Below are 22,812 nucleotides of genomic sequence, written 5' to 3' on the forward strand. Positions count from 1 at the left end.
ATCATCAATTCAGAAACTACAAATTATAGTCTAAATTCACATACTACTTTTCTTTACAATATTTTTATTTATCCTGTCAACTGCCTTGTAGTAGGTATTATAATGTAATGTAGAAACAAAGACAACTTGAAATTGAATAACTTGTCCAGGCTTCATTTTGACCAGACAGTATCAGTTTTCAGCTTATGTTAAGGTCTTCTCTTTCCAGCTTCAAGCTCTTTTCCTGTTTCTTTCTTTAATATATACATCATTCCTCTTTTTAAAAAGAATGTAGTGCTATTTAATGTATGTATACATTAAATTATTCAAAAAAAGAGAAAATACCTTTTTAATAAGAAACAAGTATGAATAAGCTATTCATAAAGATTAATATTGTTTCCTGTTATGGAACTTTGTGTATGATCCTGGTCACCGTGGTTTTTTCATCAATAATAATGATAGTGGTAGCACCTAACATTTACTTAGCATTTATTATTTGCTAGGCTCTGTTCTGAGTACTTTTCATGTATTAACTTATTTAATTCTCACGATACATCTATAAAGTTGCCATCAACTTGGAATTCTCCCTTGCCCTTGCTGATAATGCTATGTAATATCTCTCACCTCTCCTCTGTTCTTAGGGTGTCAGTCCCCATTTTTAGGCCCTCATTTTCTCTCACAAAGAATATAAAAATATGCTCCTAACTGTTCTTGCCTTTGATAATCATGGCTACCAGGTAGATCTTCATGAAGCTCAATTTCTTTCTTTCTTCCTTTCTTCCTTCCTTCCTTCCTTCCTTCCTTCCTTCCTTCCTTCCTTTCTTCTTCCTTTCTTTCTTTCTTCTTTCTTTCTTCTTTCTTTCTTTCTTTCTTTCTTTCCTTCCTTTCTTTCTTTCTTCTTTCTTTCTTTCTTCTTTCTTTCTTTCTTTCTTCTTTCTTTCTTTCTTTCTTTCTTTCTTTCTTTCTTCTTTCTTTCTTTCTTTCTTCTTTCTTTCTTTCTTTCTTTCTTTCTCTTTCTCTCTTTCTTTCTTTCTTTTTTTGTAGGGGGAGGTAAATGAAGCTGAATTTCAGTATTAATTTTCCTGCTCAAAAGTTTTGAGAGGCTTCTTATTGCCAGTGGGCGAGAGCCAAAGTCCTTTTAGTTTAGTATTCAAGGCCCTCTACAATATAGCCAAATCTACTTTTTATAACTTCATACTTTGGCCTCATACATGGCTCCGGCTAAACCAACTACTTTAGTTAAAATTTCCCATATATCTTCTTCATACTAATTTGTATCTCATTTATATTTCTATCTTTGTTCATTTACTTGTCAGCTTAAGATACTCTCTTCTTCATGTCTAAACCTTCCTTGATCTCTCCAGCTACAAGTAATTTTTCCGTTTTCTAGACTTCTATAATGTCTACCATTTTCTACTAATATTTTAATTTATATAACTGTTCACTCTCCCTTTCTAAATTATACATGCCTCGAGGTCAGGGCCTTTGCTCGCATTTGTATCCTCACTGTAAACAGAATTGTGTCTTACATGATATATATCTGTTAATAGAACAGATTTTTATATCAACTTGATATGAATAATTGGGGCCTGGTAGTGTGTGAGATCACGATTTTTTAATATATTAAAATTTTTATATTTCTATGGACTGATTTCCTTAAGAACTGATTGCTTATTACCCTACTGAAGTCATGTTTTTTGATTTGCAGGTATTCAAAAACCTGGACCAACGCACTGTTCCAGTACCCATATAGCAGCCAAATCTCTGGGCCATACTTTGGTAACAGTTAGTGTGACTGGGTATGAAGAGTACTTGGAGAGCAGTGCCACATTTGCTGCTTATGAACCCCTAAAGGTGAGCTATTTCATGGTAAGGAATTGGCACATCTTTTCATGGACCCCATTATGTCCATTTTGGGGCTTCCTATCTGTAATCTCTATTAAAGTTCAGTGATATTTGTGTTCTCTTTGCTTACCACTCTCTCATTTTTAGATCTACAACTTCCTCATCAAATCTGAGTATCAGGGATTTTACTCTCTCATGTTTCTGCCACAGGAATATTTATAAGTTGTATCAGAAAGTTTTAGATATTCTACTTTCTTTCTTCTTTTTTTAAGATATAAAGTATGTAAAGTACACTAATCTTAAGGTGCTATTTGAATTTTCACATATGCGTATATCTCTGTAAACACCACCCTGAATAAGATATAGAATATTAGTATACTCTCTTTTGAAGAACACTGGAAGAAAACCTTCCATACTAGGGAGGGAAATCAATCATCTTTTACCCTTTATGTTTGCAAATTTTCAGCACAACAGTCCTTATTTGGGGCCTTGAGGATTGCTCCATTACAATTGGGATATTGTGACAGGCAATGATTTTAAATAAAAGTAGATAGAGCCTGATATGCTTTCTACATTTTTGAGTCCTTCAGGAGCTAAAATTGTTGTCTATAGATTCTTGCTAATAGATAATGACAAATCTTGATTCAGTGCCTCTTGGGATAAGGAGGCAACCATAGGGGAAAGGTTAGCATCAATGAAAGAATAATGTAAGTTATTAATTTTAAAAAGATAACTTGTTCATTAAAATTTGCATTTTAAGTTGGCCTCATTGTACATTGTGCAGCATGAGTGTTAAACATAGAGCCTGAATGTATTTCATTCATTTTCTTAGTGGATGGATCATCCTACTTGCCTAATTAAGTGAAAGTGCTTGGCTGTGGCTCGTTGTCATTTCATTAGGTTTTTTCTCAGCTTTATCATTATCCTTACCCTAATTATATATTTGTTGAATGCCCACAAATCAGATCTCCCCTGAGTGAAAACTGTCCTCAAAGTAAAGGCAGTAAGATGACGATTTTCTTCTCCTTCCTAGTGCTTTGGTCATACATCTTTCCCTTTAGCTGCTAAAAAATATGTGTTCTACCTTTGTTATCAATATTATGTTTCAGTACATGGTGCATTTTTCAATTTGTCCTTTTATATATCAGTCCAATTCAGTTGCTCTGGTTAGTTTTGGACTGTATACATCTAGGAAAAAGGAATAACTTCTATTTTGCTTTCTCAGGGAAGCCTTCTGGGAAGCCTCTGACTAGTTTAGTTTCTTCTATTTGAGGCTTGTTTGGCACTGTGTATTGTACCTTTTTGTAACACTCATTCTACTCTTTACCTACTTCAAATCTGTCTTTTCCAGACTGTGAGCTCCACTGTGAGGCAGGACCTTGTTTTGACTTTCTATTACTATATCACCACTGGGCCATCAATGAATACTTGTTGAACTGAATTATATATACATTGTTTTAGGGAATATTGCCATTAAACATAGAAATGTTTAATGTTAATAGTATTCAATAATAAATATGATTTACTAGTTCAGGAAGGAAATACTAAAGCATGGCTTACTTACATTTTTAGAATGATTACTTCAACTCTGTATGTCATTTTGTGACTTTGTCACTGTTGTAGACACTGTGTGCCATATAAAAATCACCTGCACTTGAGAATACTTCATTGCCCTAAAACCAGTTTCCTCATCTATAAATAGGATACAACTCCTCTGTATACTGGAGTGAGTAATACCTGTCTTGACTACCTCTTAGGTGAGAGTTCTTTCAGAAATAGTGTGAACTGTATAGATGTATTATTTTTATACTTTTAGGGCAGAAGTTCTTTGATACTTTAGTAAAATATCCATTTAAAATTCTTATGTAGTATGGTGACGGATGGTAACTAGATTTATTGTGGTGATCATTTTGTAATGTATACAAATATCAAATCATTGTGTTACACACCTGAAACTAGTATAATGTTATAGGCCAATTATACTTAAATTTTAAGAGAAAAAAGAAAAAGAAAAAATGTTCATGTAGTTTTTTATTCAGTATCTTTTATGTGCACAACATTGTACTGAATCTCATTAAGAAAGAAATTCTTTCAAATGTATTGCATATAATATGCTCTTTTCTCTTTAGTTTATATAACTAGAAAGCATAACATGAATTATTAGACATATATATATGAAGCATTTGACATGCTTAAATAGCATTAGGGCATTAACAAGTATACAAATGAATGGTAGAGGTAACTTCTATAAGAGCTTAGAGGATGCAGAACTGGTTGTGGTCTGGAATGATTAGACATTACTTAATGGGTAGGGCACATGAGTTAGGCTTGAATGATAGGTAGGGTCTAAATTAGTACAGAGGTTGAGAAGCATTTTAAGTAAAAGGCATGACATACTTGTTTCTATTTGGGAATTAAGTCTAATAACATTTACATCATAGTCAGATAACCAGTTTTTCACTTTAGAAAACTGTTGAATTCTCTAACCAATCAGGGATTAATTTATTTAAATGTCATCAGGCACTAAACCCTGTGGAAGTGGCACTGGTGACATGGCAGTCTGTAAAGGAAATGGTATTTGAAGGAGGACCTCGTCCGTGGATCTTGGAGCCTTCCCGATTCTTTTTGGAGCTAAGCATTGAGAAGACAGAAAAAATTGGAATAACACAAGTCCGGTTGCCAGCTAAGAGAAAACAGAACCAGTACATCTACCGGGTTCTGTGCCTGGATTTAGGGGAGCAAGTAGGAGAATGATCTTTTTCTAACATTTCTTTTTGCAGTAATACTCCAAATCTTCTGTACTTCTATCCATTTGTTTTCTGATTCTAATGGATTTAGTTTATGGACTAGATAGGAAACTTCTAATTATTGATTAAAATATCTTTTTAAAAAACTTCACTATCCTTTAATTATAGCCAAGGGTTTTGGTTTGCTTATCTGAGAATTTCAACAGTTAACTAACTAAATGGTTCAAGATCTTTTTGTAGTAATGAGCTTACTTCAGACACTTTATCACTATAATTCATTTTCTTGTTGTCTAGGCTAGAAGATATATGGTTTCCCACCTCTGAAGATTGAGAGGAAGGGAAATTTAAAGTGTCATCTGTCATTAGCAATTTTAAAGAACTGGTTAGATCTGTGCTGATAAGAGTAATTAGTATGTTGCTCTTTGTCAGTTAAATTAGTTTTGATTATTTTTAGAGGTAGAGATGGATTTATCCACAGCTGTGCCTTGCTTCTGTCAAAACCAGCAAAGATTTGCAGTTTGACCGGGGTTGAGAATGTAATGTATGACTATGAAACATAGCGCAGCTAACTAGCCCATGTTAGTGGGAATCCATGTATGATTTTAACTTAATAAAAACTGTGCTGGAGAAGTAAAAATTTCTCCAGTGAATTCTATTGCATATGTGACTAGCTGTTAGTGATTTCAAGCCTAATTATCCCCTTTTGAAGCTCTCTAGCTTCTTCTTCACATTCTGTTACTCATTAGTATTTCCACCAGAGATGAGTTGAAACACAAATTAGTTTTTCCACTTTTTACCAACTGGTAACAAAAGATTTGGTGGAGGAAAAGACTAAAGTAATTGGCCAGATTTTTAAAGTTCCCTGTGTTTCTATGATACCCTTGTTTCTCTTAGCACAGATAATTAAGAAATATAATGTCTTTAAGGGATTTGTGCGATTATAATATCCAAAGGGACTCTATACTTGAATTTGAATAATTCTAACACATTTAGATTGGCACAACTGACATCAAGTGTCTACCCACAATTATCTCTTGTCCTTGTGTTTTCTTAAAGATTCTGACATTCCGAATTGGAAATCATCCAGGTGTCCTGAACCCTAGTCCAGCTGTAGAGCTTGTGCAGGTACACTTCATATGTGCCCACCCTGCGAGCATGTCACTAACTCCAGTGTATAATGTGCCTGCTGGTGTCCAGCCATGTCCTCTGCCACAGCACAACAAACAACTGGTAAGTATAGTGTTTCCAACTAACTTGCCCTTTGTCTTCCATGCTTTAAGATAAAATGTCTGAAATACAGCTTTTGTCTTATTGAAGTTAGTAAGGAAACTGTTTTATTTGTTATTCAGTCCCTGATGGTGTCTGAGAAGTGGTGATTAAATTAGGTTAGAATTGGCTACACTTAGTGACACTTGGTGACTTAGTGACTTTGGTTCTCATGCTTAGGTTCACTTCTAGTCTGTATAATGTTTTTATCACAAAATAGTTTCACATTTTGTTAAATGTTCCTTCTGCATCTGTTGAGATGATTGTGTGTTTTTTTCTCTTTATTCTATTAATTCTGGTGTGTTACATAGATTGATTTTCATGCATTGAATTTATCCATTGAATTTTGGGGATAAATTCTGCTTGTTTGTAATATGTAAACCTTTTTATATACAACTGGATTTAGTTTGCTAGTATCTTGTTGAGGACTTTTGCATCCATGTTCATGAGAGATTTTGGCCTGTAGCTTTATTTTCTTGTGGCATCTTTGATTTGGTACTGGAGTAATACTGATGTCATAGAATGAGCTGGGAAGTATTCACTTCTTTTCTCTTTTTAGAAGAGTTTGTAAAGAATTAGTATTTGTTACTCTTTAAACATTTGGTAGAATTCACCCAGTGAAGCCATCTGGGCCTACGACTTTCACTGTGGGACATTTGTGTTTTTCTTTATTTACTGATTCAATCTCAGTATTTGTTATAAGTCTAGTCAGATATTTTTACTTCTTATTGAGTCAGTTTTGGTTACTTGTATATTTTGAGGAATTTTTCCATTTCATTTAGGTTATCTAATTTTTACGCATACAGTTGTTTACAGAAACCCCTTATAATCCTTTTTATTTTTGTAAGGATGGTACTAATGTCCACCCCTTTCATTCCTGATTTTAGTAAATTGAATCTTCTCATTTTTTTCTAGGTTATCCTAGCTAAGGTTTGTCAATTTTGTTGATCTTTTCAAAGAACCAACTTTTGGTTTGGTTGATCTTCTCTATTGTTTTTCTGTTTACTATTTCACTTATTTTTGCTCTAATCTTTATTATTTCCTTGCTCTGCTTGAGTTTAATTTCCTCATTTTTTCTAGTCTCTTAAGATGGAAGTTTAGGTTATTGATTTGAAATTTTTCTTCTTAAATAAATTTTCCTCTAAGTACAGCTTTCACTAAATCTCTTAACTTTTGGTATGCTGTGTTTTGTTTCTATTTGTCTCAAAATATTTTCTTTGTGGTTACCAAAAGAGAAGGGTGGGGAGGGATAAATTAGAAGTTTGGGATTAGCAGATACAAACTACTGTATATAAAATAGATAAATAACAAGGTCCTACTGTATAGCACAGGGAACTACATTCAGTATCTTGGGGGGTTTTTTGTTTCTTTGTTTGTTTTTATATTGTAATAATCTATAATGAAAAAAGAATATGAAAAAAATGTAACTGAATCACTATGCTATACACCAGAAACTAACACAATGTTGTAAATCAACTATACTTCAGTAAAACATGTTTTAAAAATTAAAACAAACAAAGTGCCCTAAACAGGGGAAAAAAAGATATTTTCTAATTTATTTTGTGACTTCTTCTTTGACCCATTGTTTATTTAGGAGTGGGTTGTTTAATTTCCACACATTTGTAAATAATAAATTTCTTTCTATTATTGATTTCTAATTCCATTGTGGTTGGAGAATATAATTTATCATTTAAATCCTTTTGAATTTATATATAAATTTTATATGGATTGTATATAAATATATTTTATTTGCAAATTTTTGTTCAGATTTGTTTTGTGACTTAAATGTTTTATCTTGGATGATGTTCCATGTGCATTTGAAAAGAGTGTATTCTGCTGTTGTTGGGGGAGTGCTCTATAGATGTCTGTTAGGTCTAGTTGGTTTATAGTGTTAATTCAAGTCTTCTATTTCCTTGTTGATCTTCTGTCTAGTTATTCTATACATTATTGAGAGTGAGGTATTGAGGTCTCCAACTATTATTGTTGAATTATCTATCTCTCCCTTCAATTCCATCAGTTTTGTTTCATGTATTTGGGGGCTCTGTTTTTAGGTGCATATGCGTTTTTAATTGTGTTTTTTTATAGATTGACCTTTTGCAATACCACAGTGCAATTCTGATAATAAGTGGAGTTAGATCAGACTACACAGTCTTAAGGGTATAGTCCCCAACTAGACTGCCCTCACTTCAGAAGCCAGCCACAAGTGCAGGAGTCCACAGGCCACCCACCCTTCAACTGGCTACAATTCTGGGGACTCCCACAACCACTTCAAGTTTGATAATTTGTTATAATGATTCTCAGTTACTGTTTTATTATGAAGGGCCAGCAAAACAAAGAGACACATAGGGAGAAGTCTGAGAGAGTCTGAGATGTGGAGCTTCTGTATCCTCTACCCAAGGAATCAAGTTTGTGTGGGAACACTAATGTGTTTACCAACCAGGAAGTTCCACTGAGCTTTGGTATCCAGAATTTTTATAGGGGTTTTATTATATAAACATTATTGATTAAATCATTGACCATATAGTTAAACTCCAGCCCCCCCCACTGCCTCCCCTGCCTGGAGATCAGTTGGATATCACCTGGCTCAAAGCCCCATCACTCTATACACATGGTTGGTTTTTCTGTCGAGACCAGCTCCATCCTGAGTCATCTTATTATGTATAAACTGAAGTGTGATCCAAAGGACCCACCTTGAATAATACACACACTCCTATCACTCAGGAAATTCCAAAGATTTAGGGGTTACTTCTCAGGAACTGATGACAAAGACCAGCCAACTTCTTTATTATACAACATTCTTTTATCATTATAAACTGTCCTTCTTTGTCTCTAATAACAATATTTGTCTTGAAGTCTATTTTGATACTGTTATAACCACTGTAGTTCTCTGTTAGTTACTGTTTGTATGGCATATCTTTTTTTTAATCCTTGAACTTTGAATCTGTGTCTTTGAATCTAAAGTGTGTGTCTTGTAGACAGCATATAGTTGGATCATGGTTTTTTTTTTTTGGAGGGGAAGGTAATTAGGTTTACTTCTTTTTTTTTTTTAAAGTAGGTACTGGGGATTGAACTCAGGACCTTGTGCATGCTAAGCATGCACTCTACCAGTTGAGCTATTCCCTCCCCTCAGTTGGATCATGTGTTTTGATACATTCTGGTAATCTCTGCCTTTCGTTTGGAGTGTGTAATCTATTTCCATTTAATGTGACTATTGATAAGGTTGGATCTATGTCTACCATTTTACTGCCTATCTTATGCCTTTGTTGTTTCTCTAATCCTCCATTTCTTCCTTCTTTTGTGTTAAATACATATTTTATAGTGCATCATTGTAATTCCCTTGTCCTTCCTTTTACTATATTATTTTAAGTTATTTTGTTAGTTGTTGCCCCGGGGATTACAATTAACATCTTAACCTTCAATAAACTAGTTTGGAATAATACCAGATTAATTTCAATAGTATGCAAGCTCTTCTGTAAAGCTCCATTTCCTTTCCCTTCCTTTGAGCTGTTATTATCGTATATCTTTATACATGCATACCTACCAGATTAATAATGATTGCTTTATGCATTTTTGTTTTAAACAAGATAGGAGAAAAGTAATTACAAACAAAAATATATTTATACTGTTCTTTATATTAACCTATATGGTTATCTTTACTAGGCCCTTTGTTTCTTTATGAGGATTCAAGTAACATTTCATTTCACCCAGAAGGACCTCTTTTAGTATTTCTTGTAGGACAGGTCCACTAGCAACAAATTCCACCTACTTTTTTTAGATCCAAGAATGTCTTAATTTATCCGTTTTTGAATAATTATTGTTTTCAATATAGAATTCTTGATTGGCAGTCTTTTTCTTTCATTACTGGTTGCTATGGTTTCTGATGAGAAATTAGTTGTTAATCTCATGGAGGATCCCTTATAAGTGACGAGTCCCTTCTCTCTGCTTTTATGATTGTATCTTTCTCTTTGACTTTGGAAAGTTTGATTATGATGTGTCTAGATGCCAATCTCTTTGATTTTATTCTACCTGGAGTTCTTTGAGATTCTTGGATGTTTAGAATAATGTTGTTTTTAATTGAACTATAGTCAATTTACAATGTTGTATTAATTTCTGGTGTACATCACAGTGATACAGATATATATGTATTTTATATTCTTTTTCATTACAGGCCATTACAAGGTATTGAATATAGTTCCCTGTGCTATACAGTAGGAACTTACTATTTATCTATTTTATAAATAGTATTTAATAAATTAGTAGCTGGAAATCCCAAACTGCCAATTTAGAATAATGTTTTACATCAAATTTGGGAAGTTTTTAGCCATTATTCCTTCAAATATTCTTCCTCTTTTTCTCTCTCTCTTCTCCTTCTAGGATTTCCATTTTACATATACTGGCACACTTGATAGTTTTCCATGGATCTCTGTTGCTGTTTATTTTCATTTTCTTCATTCTTTTTTCTTTTTGTTCATCAGCCTAAATAATCTCAATTCACCTATCTTCAAATTCTCTAATTTTTTCTTCTGCCTATTCTTATCTACTGTTGTATTCCTCTAATCAGTTTTTCATCTCAGTTTTTATACTTTTCAACTGCAGGATTTCTTTTTGGTTCTTTTTAATAATTTCTATTCATTTATTGATTTTTTCTAGATGATCAGACATCATTTTTATACTTCAGCATGGGTTTCTTTAGTTCTTTGAACAAAATAGTTGATTAAAAGTCTTTGTCTAGTAAATCCAGTGTCTAGGCATCCTCAGGGATAGTTTCTATTGACTGATTTTTTTTCCTGCATATGGGCTATACTTTCTTGTTTCCTTGCATTGCTAATAATTTTTGTTGAAAACTTTATATCTTAAATAACATAGTGTAGCAACTCTGAAATCACTTGAGCTATTGTTTTTTTCTTTTGCTTCTTTTCGTTTTAATGAAGATTCCTGTATCAAGCCTGAGAGACACAGTCCTAGAATTGGCAGTGTTTGATCAACACAGGAGAAAATTTGATAATTTCAGTTCACTAATGCTAGAATGGAAATCCTCAAATGAAACACTAGCTCATTTTGAAAACTATCATTCTGTGGAGATGATAGCAAAGGATGATGGCAGCGGGCAGACCCGGCTACATGGTATTGTAAATATTTATAGATCCTTTCATATACCTCCTAAATGGTTCTGCACTATTTCCTTGTGGGTGACAGTTTATCCTATCTCACCTTTCATCTTTGAGCTTTATATTTTTTAGAAAACATAAAGGTAGATTTCCTTATTTGCAAAGCTAGGATCTAGGGTCCAACATTTCTCATAAGAATATAAAATTAATTTTAAAATTTAATGATTGCCTATTATTTGCCTAAAACTTTGGATATATTCATCTGTTAGCCAGTGTTTATTGAGTGGCTACTACATGTAAGGCCCTCTGCTAGGCACTTGGAGATAATAATGGTGAATAAAACACTCACAGCCTTTGCCCTTATAGACTCACAGTCTAGTTGAGGAAACCAAACTTTAAACATTACAATTGTGTTACGTGTCTTGAAGAGCAAATATGGGGTGCATTAAGAGCATATAATAGGAGGACCTAACCTAGTATGGAACAGAGAAGGCTGCTCTGAGAAAGTAACATTTATTCTGAGATTTGAAGGGATGGCAGAAAGAGGAAATAGAAAGAAAGAACTAAATAAGGTGAGTGAGACTAACTTCGTCACTGATGTTCTCATAACCTCTATCCTACTTTACCACAGTAGCCTCCTAAGTGATATCATTGTGTCTCTGCTACCCTCTATTCCATCCTCCACATTGCTGTCCAGAATGATTTTTCTAAAATACAAATCTGAATCTCTTTCAATATTCTTTTTAAAAGAATTTAAGGCTACTGTTTACTGAGCTCTTATGACATGCCAGGCACTGCACTGAATACTTTATATACATTTTCTCATGTAATTCCCATAACAGTCATGAGAGACTGGCATATTATCGCCTTTTGTAAGTTTACACATTTGTCAAACATTTATTGAGTTTTTACTATATTCTAGGCACAGTTTTAGGCCTTGAGATTATAATAATAAATCGATGAAGCAGCAAGTTCTGTGATATCAAAGCCTGTACTTAACCACTGACTATACTGTCAGTGTGTTGTCACTGTGTTTTTCCGGATAAAATTTATATGTTGCACCTTAACGGACGACTGCTGCCTACTTCTTTGGCTTCACCTCTTATTACCACTCACATATATCCTACATTTTTGTCATACTCAACAACTTTAGATCCTTAACCATGACAAGGGTTGTCATACCTCTTTCCTTTGCATAGGTTATATAGTCTCTTTTCTTGCATATTCACTAGGCTGAAATCTTCCTCTGGTAATCTAGGAGTTTTCTGTTTCTCTGTATTCCCAATCTAAGGAAAATATTCCTTTGTGCCCTTATATACTCTTATACATGTGCTCTGTATATACTTCTGTAGAAGTACTTATCATGCTGTACAGTAATTGGTTTACCTCTCAGTCACCTTCCTAAGCTTTGGGTTTCTTTGAAGACAAGGACTGTATTGTTTTCTTCTTCATCTCCGTATTCTAATTGTCATAGAGCCTAATATATATTAGGCCCTTAATAAATCTTTGTTGAATGAATGAATGAATGTGACATCATGAGAAAATGCTTCATAGATTTATGCATGATCATCATGTGTTGAGGATAAAATAAGAATTGATCTAAGTGGCAGATTTTTGTTAAATTAAAAAGAAAGAAAAAAGAATGAATGAGTAAAGCAGGGTTAGATTATGTATGGCTTCAAATACTAGTGTAAGGAGTTTGAATTGCTCTAATAAAGAATAGTTAGCCATTTAAAATTTTTGAGTAGACCGACATTACATTTACATACACAAAACAGTTTAGAAGAGGGAAAAGTCCTGAAGGGCTCTTATTTCTCACTTCCATTTTTAAATCAAACAAAAATTTCCCCATACACTATTGTCAGCCTATTTTTGTATTCACAAAACCATTAGAGCTGAAAAGAATTTTAGATTTTGTTTGGCCCAATCCCTCATTTAATAAAGGAACTGAGAAATAAAGTAATTTCCCCAAGTCACATAGTAAAAGAAATACAATGGCAGAGTCAGCACAAAAACCCAGTTTTCTGTTTTTTTGTGTATATTTATTTCCCCATTCAGTGTTTTTTTTTTCCTCCCTGCAATAAAACGCCATTTGAAAAAAAAATAGGGCAGAATTTGGTTTTCTAGAGACACTTTTGTATTCTACATGTTATTGTTTCTCACAGGGTATTTTTCTGCATGTCTCCAGGTCATCAGATCCTTAAAGTACATAAAAAAAAAGGGACTGTACTCATTGGAATCAATTTTGTGGGCTATTCGGAGAAGAAAAGTCCAAAGGTAAGAAGAGATTGTTACATAAAAAATATTAATTAACTGAAATTTAAGTCTCCTTAGAAGTCATTTATAACTGATGTAAATCTGAGAACTATGAGTCTCTATGATTCTGTTATCTTTGGCACTTGAAAGAGTACTGGAATCTTTGCTCACTGAGCTGAGGAATTAAAAGTTTATATTCACCTTTGTGGTTCTAATTACATTTCTAGGAACTTTCCAACTTGCCCAGATCTGCATCTGTGGAGCTGCTCCTGGTAGATGATGTAACTGTATTGCCTGAGAATGCCACCATCTATAACCACCCTGATGTGAAGGTAGAAGCAGCACAGGTCTAACTAAACAGAATCATATTGGAGGGAAGAGTACTCGGTTATTAAAATAAACAGTATAACAATAAAAATCTCACTTACATGTTAAAAATCACTGCTACACATATATAATGCATATGTAATAATTATCCTTAGGAATAATACTCTAATAATCATATTTTGTGTTTAGTCCATTAATCTTTTAATACCATACTCTTTCTTAGGTAAGTAGAAGTAATTTTCTTTGAATTATTTATAAACCAAAGGGAATGGAATATTATTTGTGTGATTTTTCCATAGGAAATATTTAGCCTCGTGGAAGGATCTGGTTATTTTTTAGTCAACAGTAGTGAGCAAGACATTGTTACCGTCACTTACCTGGAAGCAGAAAGCTCTGTCCAGGTGAGTTCTAGAGGTATTTCCAGATGGACAGTCTCAGGTCAAAGTTCTTTCTTAAGAGAGTGATTGGAAAAATTCCATTGGTTGTCTCAGACTTGCTACAAAAATAACATTTGCCTCTCTTTCTATTTTTAACCTACCATAGATTCTTCAACCAAAAATGACAATTGGTTTGGTTTTTTTTTTCTGTAACTAGCTACAATATGGGGCAATTTTTGGTTCTGGTTGAACTGAGACAGTGTAGGAGACATCTAATTATAAGATTTCCATTAAAAAATGTTCATTTTTATCATTTTCAATGCACAGAACTATGTGGATAGTTAGATGTACTATTGACTTTATAACCTGAGTATATGGGTATTTTCAGCCAGGACATGGCGACTCGAAATATTAAGCTGCCTCCATAGTCAATATGCCAAGGGACTTGCTTTTAGTTGACTTGTAATAATGAAAACAATACCTTACATTAATATATGTATTTACTTCCTTTCCTTCTAAGCTCAAAGGAATTTAATTTACCATAGTTACAATGCTGCTTTTTAAAAGGGGAAATTGAGGCACTATGTGCAGGCAAAGGATGTGAAAAAACACGCTGCTCTGCAAAAGCTGTAGTATAGGAAGGAAAAACAAGTGTCAGTCCATCCAGTGCCTTCTCTCCTGATTTGGGATTGCAACGCAAATATACCTGATTTTCTTCATGATATCCTTTCCCTGTTCATAATTAAGAAGCTGGATATGTAGGTTGGATTCTGTTTGAATTCAATCAGTTTAAAACTCTGCTCTTCATCAGTTAATATTTGTTAAGGATACATATTTTGCCACAAGCTGAAACATCACTTTAAGGGTACATATTGTGCTATGCCTGAAACATGTAATGTGACCTCTAAGGATTCTCATCACAAAGAAAGTAAGATATTGTATTTTCCACTGTGGATGGAAATAATTGCCATGATTATGCTTGGAGCATGTCTGCTACTTTACCCAGCTACCAACTTCTTCCTTCTAGTTAGTTCCAGTACATCCTGGATTTCTCACCTTGGAGGTCTATGATCTGTGTTTGGCTTTCTTGGGTCCAGCAATGGCTCACCTCAGGGTGTCAGACATACAAGAGCTGGAACTTGATCTGATTGATAAGGTGAGAGGTGTTTGCTTTATCTCATAAATGAAGCAGGCGTCATTCTCCCTCTCTAACGTCTCTTAATATATAGTCTATGCTCAGCTACCGTGTGTGTATACCAGGTCCTTTGATAATGTTAATGGAAATACTTGCCCTTAAAGAACACCATTCCAACATTAAACATGATGAAGATTAAAAAAGTAGTAAAGAACAACTTCAAAGAGTACACATAGATTAGGCCTGCTCAGTCAAAGGCTGACTAAACATTTAGCATGAACAAAGAGTTTGCCACCTCTAAGAGTTAAACTGTCCTAGGTGAATGAGACACCTCGACTAAAATTATCTTTTTAATTTTTAACCACTAGGTTGAAATAGGTAAAACTGTGTTAGTAACTGTGAGGGTTCTTGGCTCTTTGAAACGCCCATTCCGAAATAAATACTTCAGAAACATGGAACTCAAACTGCAGTTGGCCTCTGCCATTGTCACCCTGACGTGAGTACCATTTCAATACTTCTTTCTCCCTATGCTTAATATCATGAGAATCTCCCTTCAGGTAGCCGGGTTAACTCTCCCTTAGGTTATTACAGATTTTCTTCTTTCCTTTTTCGTCCCAGTACCTTTCAGCCTGTATTCTCTTCCCATATTCAGCTCTCTACAAAATACCCCTTCTAGTTCCTCAAGTGTTTTGTTTGGGGGCTAAAATCATGTGGCTCATTAATATTTCCATTTTATGAAACTTCTCCTTGGATGCTATCCTTTGTGGATGCTTCAGGCTAGAGAACCTTCAAAGAATCTATCTAGAAATAGAAGCATTGATATTCTCTGCAAAAGGGGAAATATAAGGATTCCAAGGCAGTTTAGTATTTGCAGTTTTGCCATGTTTATATTGCCCTTATTCCTTTGGAGAGACAAAACAAATTTTTGCCCTTCAGGAGCTTCCTACCATTGCTATGAACTTCGTCTTGACTCTGGAAATTTATTTTCTGGCAGTTCCTTCTAACTAGAGTTAAAATGAGTAGAAAATATTAAGCACTTTAGAAATATGCACAACTGGCCACTCTTAAAACCAAATCTTTCTCACCTAAAAACACATGGGTCTTTGCAGGCTAATGGAGGAACAGGACGAATACTCTGAAAATTATATCCTTCGAGCTATCACTATTGGGCAAACCACACTTGTAGCTATTGCCAGGGACAAGATGGGGAGAAAATTCACATCAGCTCCTCGGCAAATTGAAGTAAGGAAATTTTCTCATCCAAAATTCATACTTCATCTTATTTAACATTATTTATCTTTTTCGGTTTAGTTTGCGCAAGTTGAAAATCATTTTACTAAAAACATGATAGTTGTTTAACTCTTAAAACAATATGATATTTGTTGGGGTTTTGTTTTGCTGTATAAAAGTAATACACTTGTAAAAAATTCGGAAAGCACAAAAAAGTATAAAGATGCAGAATGAAAAAAAAAAAGATGCAGAATGAAAATCACCTATAATTCTACTGCTCAGAGACAACCATCATTAAGATTTTAATGTATTTCCTTCACTTTTTTTCCCTATGCTTATTTTAACATGGATGAATCATACTGCTTTTTTCATCTTCATCTTATATAAAAAGTATTTTATTATATCATTAAAAGTTAATTGTTGGCCATGTGTTGATAATTGTTGAAGCTGAAAGTTCATTACACTATTCTCTCTACTTTTATATATGTTTGGAAAAAAGTAAAAAAGAATAGCCAAATGTATCTTGAGACAAAAGGGCAAAGCTGGAGGTATCACACTCCCTGACTTACTACAAAGCCACAGTAATCAAAGCAGTATAGGACTGCCACAAAACAGACAGATCAATGGAACAGAATAGAGAATCCAGAAATAAACCCATGCACCTATGATCAATTAATCTACAACAAAGGAGGGAAGAATATACAATGAAGAAAAGACAGTATCTTCAAAAAATGATGCTAGGACAGCTACATGTAAAAGATGAAATTAGAATATTTTTATAAAATCATATACAAAAGGAAACTCAAAATGGATTAGAGACCTAAATATAAGACTAAAAACCATAAAACTCCTAGAAAACATAAGCAGAACACTCTATTTTTTTGGACCTGTCTCCTGATGCAAAGGGAACTAAAGCAAAAATAAACAAGTGAGACCTAATTAAACTTTAAAACTTTTGCACAGGAAAGGAAACCATCGATAAAATGACAAGTCAGCCTACTAAATGTGAGAAAAACATTTGCAAATGATATGACTGATAAGGGGTTAATATCCAAAATATATAAATAGCTCATACAACTCAATATCAAAAAACTAACAAACAAACAAACTATCCAATTAAAAAATGGGTGGAAGACCTGGATAGACATTTCTCCAAAGATATATAGATGGGCAACAAGCACATGAAAAATGCTCAGCATCGCTAATTGTCAGAGAAATGCAAACAAAACCACAATGAGATATCACCTCACACCTGTCAAAATGGCTGTCCTCAAAAAGGCTACCAATAACACATGTTGGTAAGGATGTGGAGAAAAGGGGACCATTGTTGGTGGAAATGTAAATTGATGCAGCCACCTTGGAAAACAGTACAGAGTCAAAAAACTAAAAGTAGAAGTACCATATGATCCAGCAATTCCACTCCTAGGTATATATCTGAAGAAAATGAAAATTAGTCTGAGGAGAAATATACACCCTAATGATCCTAGCAGCGTTGTTTACAATAGCCAAGATATGAAAGCAATCTAAGGATCCATCAACAGCTGAATGAATGAAGAAGAGGGAGAATGAACTATTACTCAGCCATAAAAAAGAATGAAATTCTGCCATTTGCAACAACATGTATGGACCTGGAGGGTATTATGCTTAGTGAAATAAGTCAGACAGAGAAAGACAAATACTGTATGTTATCACCTATATGTGGAATCTAAAAAGGAAACAAATCAATGAATATAACAAAACAGAAAGAGACTCACAGATATAGAGAACAAACTAGTGGTTACCAGTGGGGAGAGGGAAGTAAGGAGGGGAGATAGGGGGAGGGGATTAAGAGGTACAAACTACTATGGATAAAATAAAAAAAACTGCTATAAGGATATCCTGTACAGCACAGGAAATATAGCCATTATTTTATAAGAACTTTAAATGGAGTATAATCTATAAAATTACTGGATCAGTATGTTGTATACCTGAAACTAATAAAACATTGTAAATCAACTATACTTCAATTAAGGCCACTGCTGCCGCGACTCAGACTGTGTGCCAGCACTCCCCGGCTGACAGTGCCACTGCCGTGGAGGACATGAACCAGTACAGCAACATAGAGGAATTTGCAGAGCGGTCCAAGATCAATGCAAGCAAGAATCAGCAGGATGATGGTAAAAATGTTTATTGGAGGCTTGATCTGGGATACAAGCAAGAAAGATCTGACTGAATATTTGTCTCGATTTGGGGAAGTTGTGGACTGCACAATTAAAACAGATCCTGTCACTGGAAGATCAAGAGGATTTGGATTTGTGCTTTTCAAAGATGCTGCTAGTGTTAATAAGGTTTTGGAACTGAAAGAACACAAACTGGATAGCAAATTGACAGACCCTGAAAGGGCCAAAGCTTTAAAAGGGAAGGAACCCCAAAAAATATTTTTTTGGGTGAATTGAGCCCAGGTACTTCTGGAGAACAAATTAAAGAATGTTTTGGAGCCTTTGGAGAGATTGAAAACATAGAACTTCCCATGGATACAAAAACAAATGAAAAGAGGATTTTGTTTGCATATACAGATGAAGAGCCAGTAAAGAAATTGTTAGAAAGCAGATTTCATCAAATTGGTTCTGGAAAGTGTGAAGTTAAACTTGCTCAGCCCAAAGAGGTATATAGGCAGCAACAGCAACAACCAAAAGGAGGTAGAGATGCTGCAGCTGGTGGGCAAGGTGGTACCAGGGGTCGTGGACGAGGTCAGGGCCAAAACCAGAACCAAGGATTTAATAACTGTTATGATCAAGGATATGGGAATTACAATTGTGCCTATGGTGGTGATCAAAACTATAGTGGCTACAGTGGCTGTGATTATGCTGGGGGGAACTATGGGAACTATGGACATGGACAGGGATATGCGGACTACTGTGGCCAACAGAGCACTTAATGGCAAGGCGCCTCGACGCGGTGACAATCACCAAAACAACCAGCAGCCATACTAAAGGAGAACACAGGAGAAAACAGGAGATGCTAAAGTAACCCGTCTTGCAGGACGACATTGAAGATTGGTCTTCTGTTGATCTAAGGTGATAATTCTGTAAAAGACCTCCTAGTGTACAAGACACAACTGTGTCCAACTGTATATAGCCGCCAGTTAGTTTTCTTTGTTTTTACTTTGTCTTTTGCTATCTGTGTTATGACTTGATGTGGATTTGTGTTTATACAAATTTTATTTGTATGGTTTCATGTTAAACCTCAAATAAATGCTTCCTTATGTGAAAAAAAAACTATACTTCAATTAAAAAAACAAAGTAAAAAAGAAAGTTAATTATAAATAAAATTTTAATGACCACCATTATTTCAGTAAGTGGATATGTAATAACTTATTTAAGTATTCTCATTTAAGTAATTTATAATTTTTTTGCTATTATAAATAAAATTTGTATTTATAAGTAAAGTAAAATGCAAGTCTTCCTATATAACTTCATTGTACATAATTAGGATTTTTTTCCTTAGAATAAGCTGCCTGATCATTTGTTATGAAATTGACTCTAATTAGTCATTGTCCTTTTGGTTTTCTCCTTCAAGGTATTTCCTCCATTCAGACTTGTTCCAGAGAAAATGACACTGATTCCGACTAACATGATGCAGGTGATTCTAAAGCCAGAAAAATAAGATTTACTGTTTCTCCTTATCCCACCTCTGCCCCGCACCAACACAAACATACACATACACCTCTTCCTATTGGCCTCCTCTTATCCACTCCCAGCCAAGTGCAACAGGATCTGATCAAGAAGAAAATTAGTATTTTCTTTGTTCCATGATTATCATGGTATGAACCACTTCTTGGAATCCCATGGATCATTTATAGCACTTCCATTTCTCCTGCATTTGAATTGATGTGGCATATGCTGCTTGGAAAGTGGGGGATGATGAGGAAGTCAAGTTGCTTGGACAGAGTGCTGGGAAAAGAGATGTATGTGACTTCTACCCATGCTCCAGGCATACACTGATGTGTTTAAATTCCAGGTAATGTCTGAAGGTGGCCCTCAGCCCCAGTCTATCATTCACTTCTCCATCAGTAATCAGACCGTGGCTGCTGTTAATAGGAGGGGCCAAGTTACAGGGAAGGTAGTTGGCACAGCTGTGGTCCACGGCACCATCCAGACAGTAAATGAAGATACTGGAAAAGTCATTGTGTTTTCCCAGGTATTGGTTCTCTGCTCTGCTTTTACTCTCCCATCTGGGAACCATATTGGAAGGTGGAGGAGGGAGTAGTGATAAGGAGGGTGTCAGCAGCCCAGGAAAACCCTTTTAGTTCCTTCATTTGGCATTCTCTTAACCAGGACTGGGAAATGTGGAATCTTTAATGAAAAACCCACAGAGTACTTGGCATTGTTATAATGTAGTCCCTAACACTTAAGGAATTGTTTCAAGAACAAAAAAACCCCGTATCTACGGCATGTTTTTTTGCTGAATGCCCCAAACAACAGCAAACAGACTAGTTATCATAAGCATCTCTGTCCCCTCAACAGACACTCCCTCTTAGCCTAAGCTTGCTCTCCACCCTGTTGAGCAGGATGAAGTGCAGATTGAAGTTGTTCAGCTAAGGGCTATTAGGATCCTTGCAGCTGCAACTCGACTCATTACAGCTACCAAGGTCAGTATGATGACTCTGTTCCAGGTTCATTATTTTGATAATGCCAGCTGGACAAGATATATAGCACAAAACACTCCTTCTTTTCAGATGCCAGTTTATGTCATGGGAGTGACCAGTACCCAGACTCCTTTCTCCTTCAGCAATGCCAATCCTGGGCTCACATTCCATTGGTCCATGAGCAAAAGGGATGTATTGGATCTAGTGCCCAGGCATTCAGAGGTATGAATTTATCTGTTTATTATATTACCTTGGGGATCTTGACACTAAATTTACTTTATTTCTTCATAAGTTTTAGACTGACTCATTTCTAAACTACACAATATTATTACTTACTGCTTTTCCTACTGTTCTGTGAGTGCTGGAAAACTGCAAATCATTTGAAGAATCCAAATTTGAGTATTCAGATAATGCTATATTATTTTTAATATACTTTCAAGGAAGCAATGCTTCCTTTGATATATTTTTATTATATAATATTGTATTTGTAAGCAGATGACTATGTTATACAAATAAAAATTATGAATATAAAGTATTTATACATGGAGTTTAAATATATAGTATAACCTTTTAACATGTTTAGACATAATTATATTAATAATCATGTTTGTGCTGCATGGTGGGCAGTTGACATTAAGAATAAGAAAGGAGGATTCTGGGGACATTCCTGGGCCCACACTCCTGGGAGCTGGGGAAGAACTAGAATCCCACCTCAAGCATGTTGGGTGCTGTGGGTGCCATGGAGCTAGTGTGGGCCACCAACTGGCAGCTGATTCTCGACTGAGTACCTTATACCAATGGCAAATTTAAGAACAAGTAATTAAACTGGTTTTCCAAGAATGGCCTTCGAGTAAATCCACAATGCAACATAAGTCTTTATGTTTTTGAAAATAGCTTTGATGTTTTAATACATATAGCACTAAATCTTACTCAGAACCCTGAAAAACAAAAGGACAAAAAAAAGGTGGATGCTACAAACTTTACCTAGTTCACAACATTGTTACCTGATCATAATTAATGGAACCCACCAAAGGTGGTCCAAGGTCAGTGGCAGCCACCTAGGCCTGGGCTTTACCTTAGGAAGAAGGAACCTGGGGCCAAAGTACCCAGTAGGTCACAACTAGGTGCCCACAAAAACAAATTAGACTTTGGGAGAACAGATTACAGAAGCTAGAATTAGTAGGTTATTTCTGGAGCCAGCTAAAAAGAAAAGTCTGGAAAAACAGAAAAATCTACTTCTGATTTTCTAAAAATATCCTAGGGACTCTGGTGGTTGGGTCTTCTATATGCCATGAACTGCCCAGAGCCTGGTTATCCTTGGAACTGAGGAGAGGTAGAGCTGTACTTAGTTTGGTAGAGTTCTGCATAAGTATTTGGCCTTTTTTTTTTTTTTTTTTTTAAATGGCCAGTAGGAACTGTGTTAAAGGAGGGGATGGCCTAGGTCTTGGCATCTGTTCTACTTCTCTCTTCCTCTATAATTTTCTTATCTAAAGAATTACTCTCTTCTCTAGGGGAAGAAATGATTGAGAGCCATGCAAAGATTTTTTTTCCCCTGCCTTAGACCCCACATAGACAAACTGGGTGATGAAATGGGCAAATAGAAAGGTCTCTAATGCCCCACAAGGTAGACTTCCTGCACTGTGGTGTCACCGTTTAGAAATTCACTTGAATTAAAAAATTATTTTAAAAAATGATAAACCACTCATTCTTTTGCAGAAGACTTTCTTCCAGACAAATGATTTAAATCTGCACAAAGGAAATGGGAATTATGTAAGGGAGGAGGGAAAGGTGATTTTGGAACTTGAGACTCTGTGTGAGTCAAGAGAGCTAAAAGGAAGGTCTTGAGGGCTCTGGTCAACAATAAGGCAGAGGAAATAGGACATGAAATGGTGCCTAAAAGGTAGGCAAGTGCCTA

At 35.1% G+C, this 22,812-nt stretch overlaps 1 protein-coding gene and 1 pseudogene across 1 annotated transcript in view; both read left to right on the plus strand.

Moving 5' to 3' along the window:
• NUP210L (nucleoporin 210 like) overlaps positions 1-22,812 on the plus strand; it is a 68,721-nt gene that overhangs the window by 26,129 nt on the left and 19,780 nt on the right. The window contains exons 14-27 of the mRNA XM_006177199.2: positions 1,688-1,833; positions 4,345-4,566; positions 5,628-5,801; positions 10,769-10,961; positions 13,134-13,222; positions 13,429-13,533; positions 13,828-13,929; positions 14,933-15,061; positions 15,409-15,536; positions 16,150-16,282; positions 19,829-19,891; positions 20,270-20,449; positions 20,820-20,900; positions 20,988-21,119. Coding sequence (XP_006177261.1) covers positions 1,688-1,833; positions 4,345-4,566; positions 5,628-5,801; positions 10,769-10,961; positions 13,134-13,222; positions 13,429-13,533; positions 13,828-13,929; positions 14,933-15,061; positions 15,409-15,536; positions 16,150-16,282; positions 19,829-19,891; positions 20,270-20,449; positions 20,820-20,900; positions 20,988-21,119 — 1,877 coding nt within the window. The remainder of the gene's footprint in view (positions 1-1,687; positions 1,834-4,344; positions 4,567-5,627; positions 5,802-10,768; positions 10,962-13,133; positions 13,223-13,428; positions 13,534-13,827; positions 13,930-14,932; positions 15,062-15,408; positions 15,537-16,149; positions 16,283-19,828; positions 19,892-20,269; positions 20,450-20,819; positions 20,901-20,987; positions 21,120-22,812) is intronic.
• LOC102517587 lies at positions 18,336-19,993 on the plus strand (annotated as a pseudogene).

This window comes from Camelus ferus, chromosome 21 (assembly GCF_009834535.1).
Source record: "Camelus ferus isolate YT-003-E chromosome 21, BCGSAC_Cfer_1.0, whole genome shotgun sequence".
In the NCBI taxonomy this organism is placed as follows: domain Eukaryota; kingdom Metazoa; phylum Chordata; class Mammalia; order Artiodactyla; family Camelidae; genus Camelus; species Camelus ferus.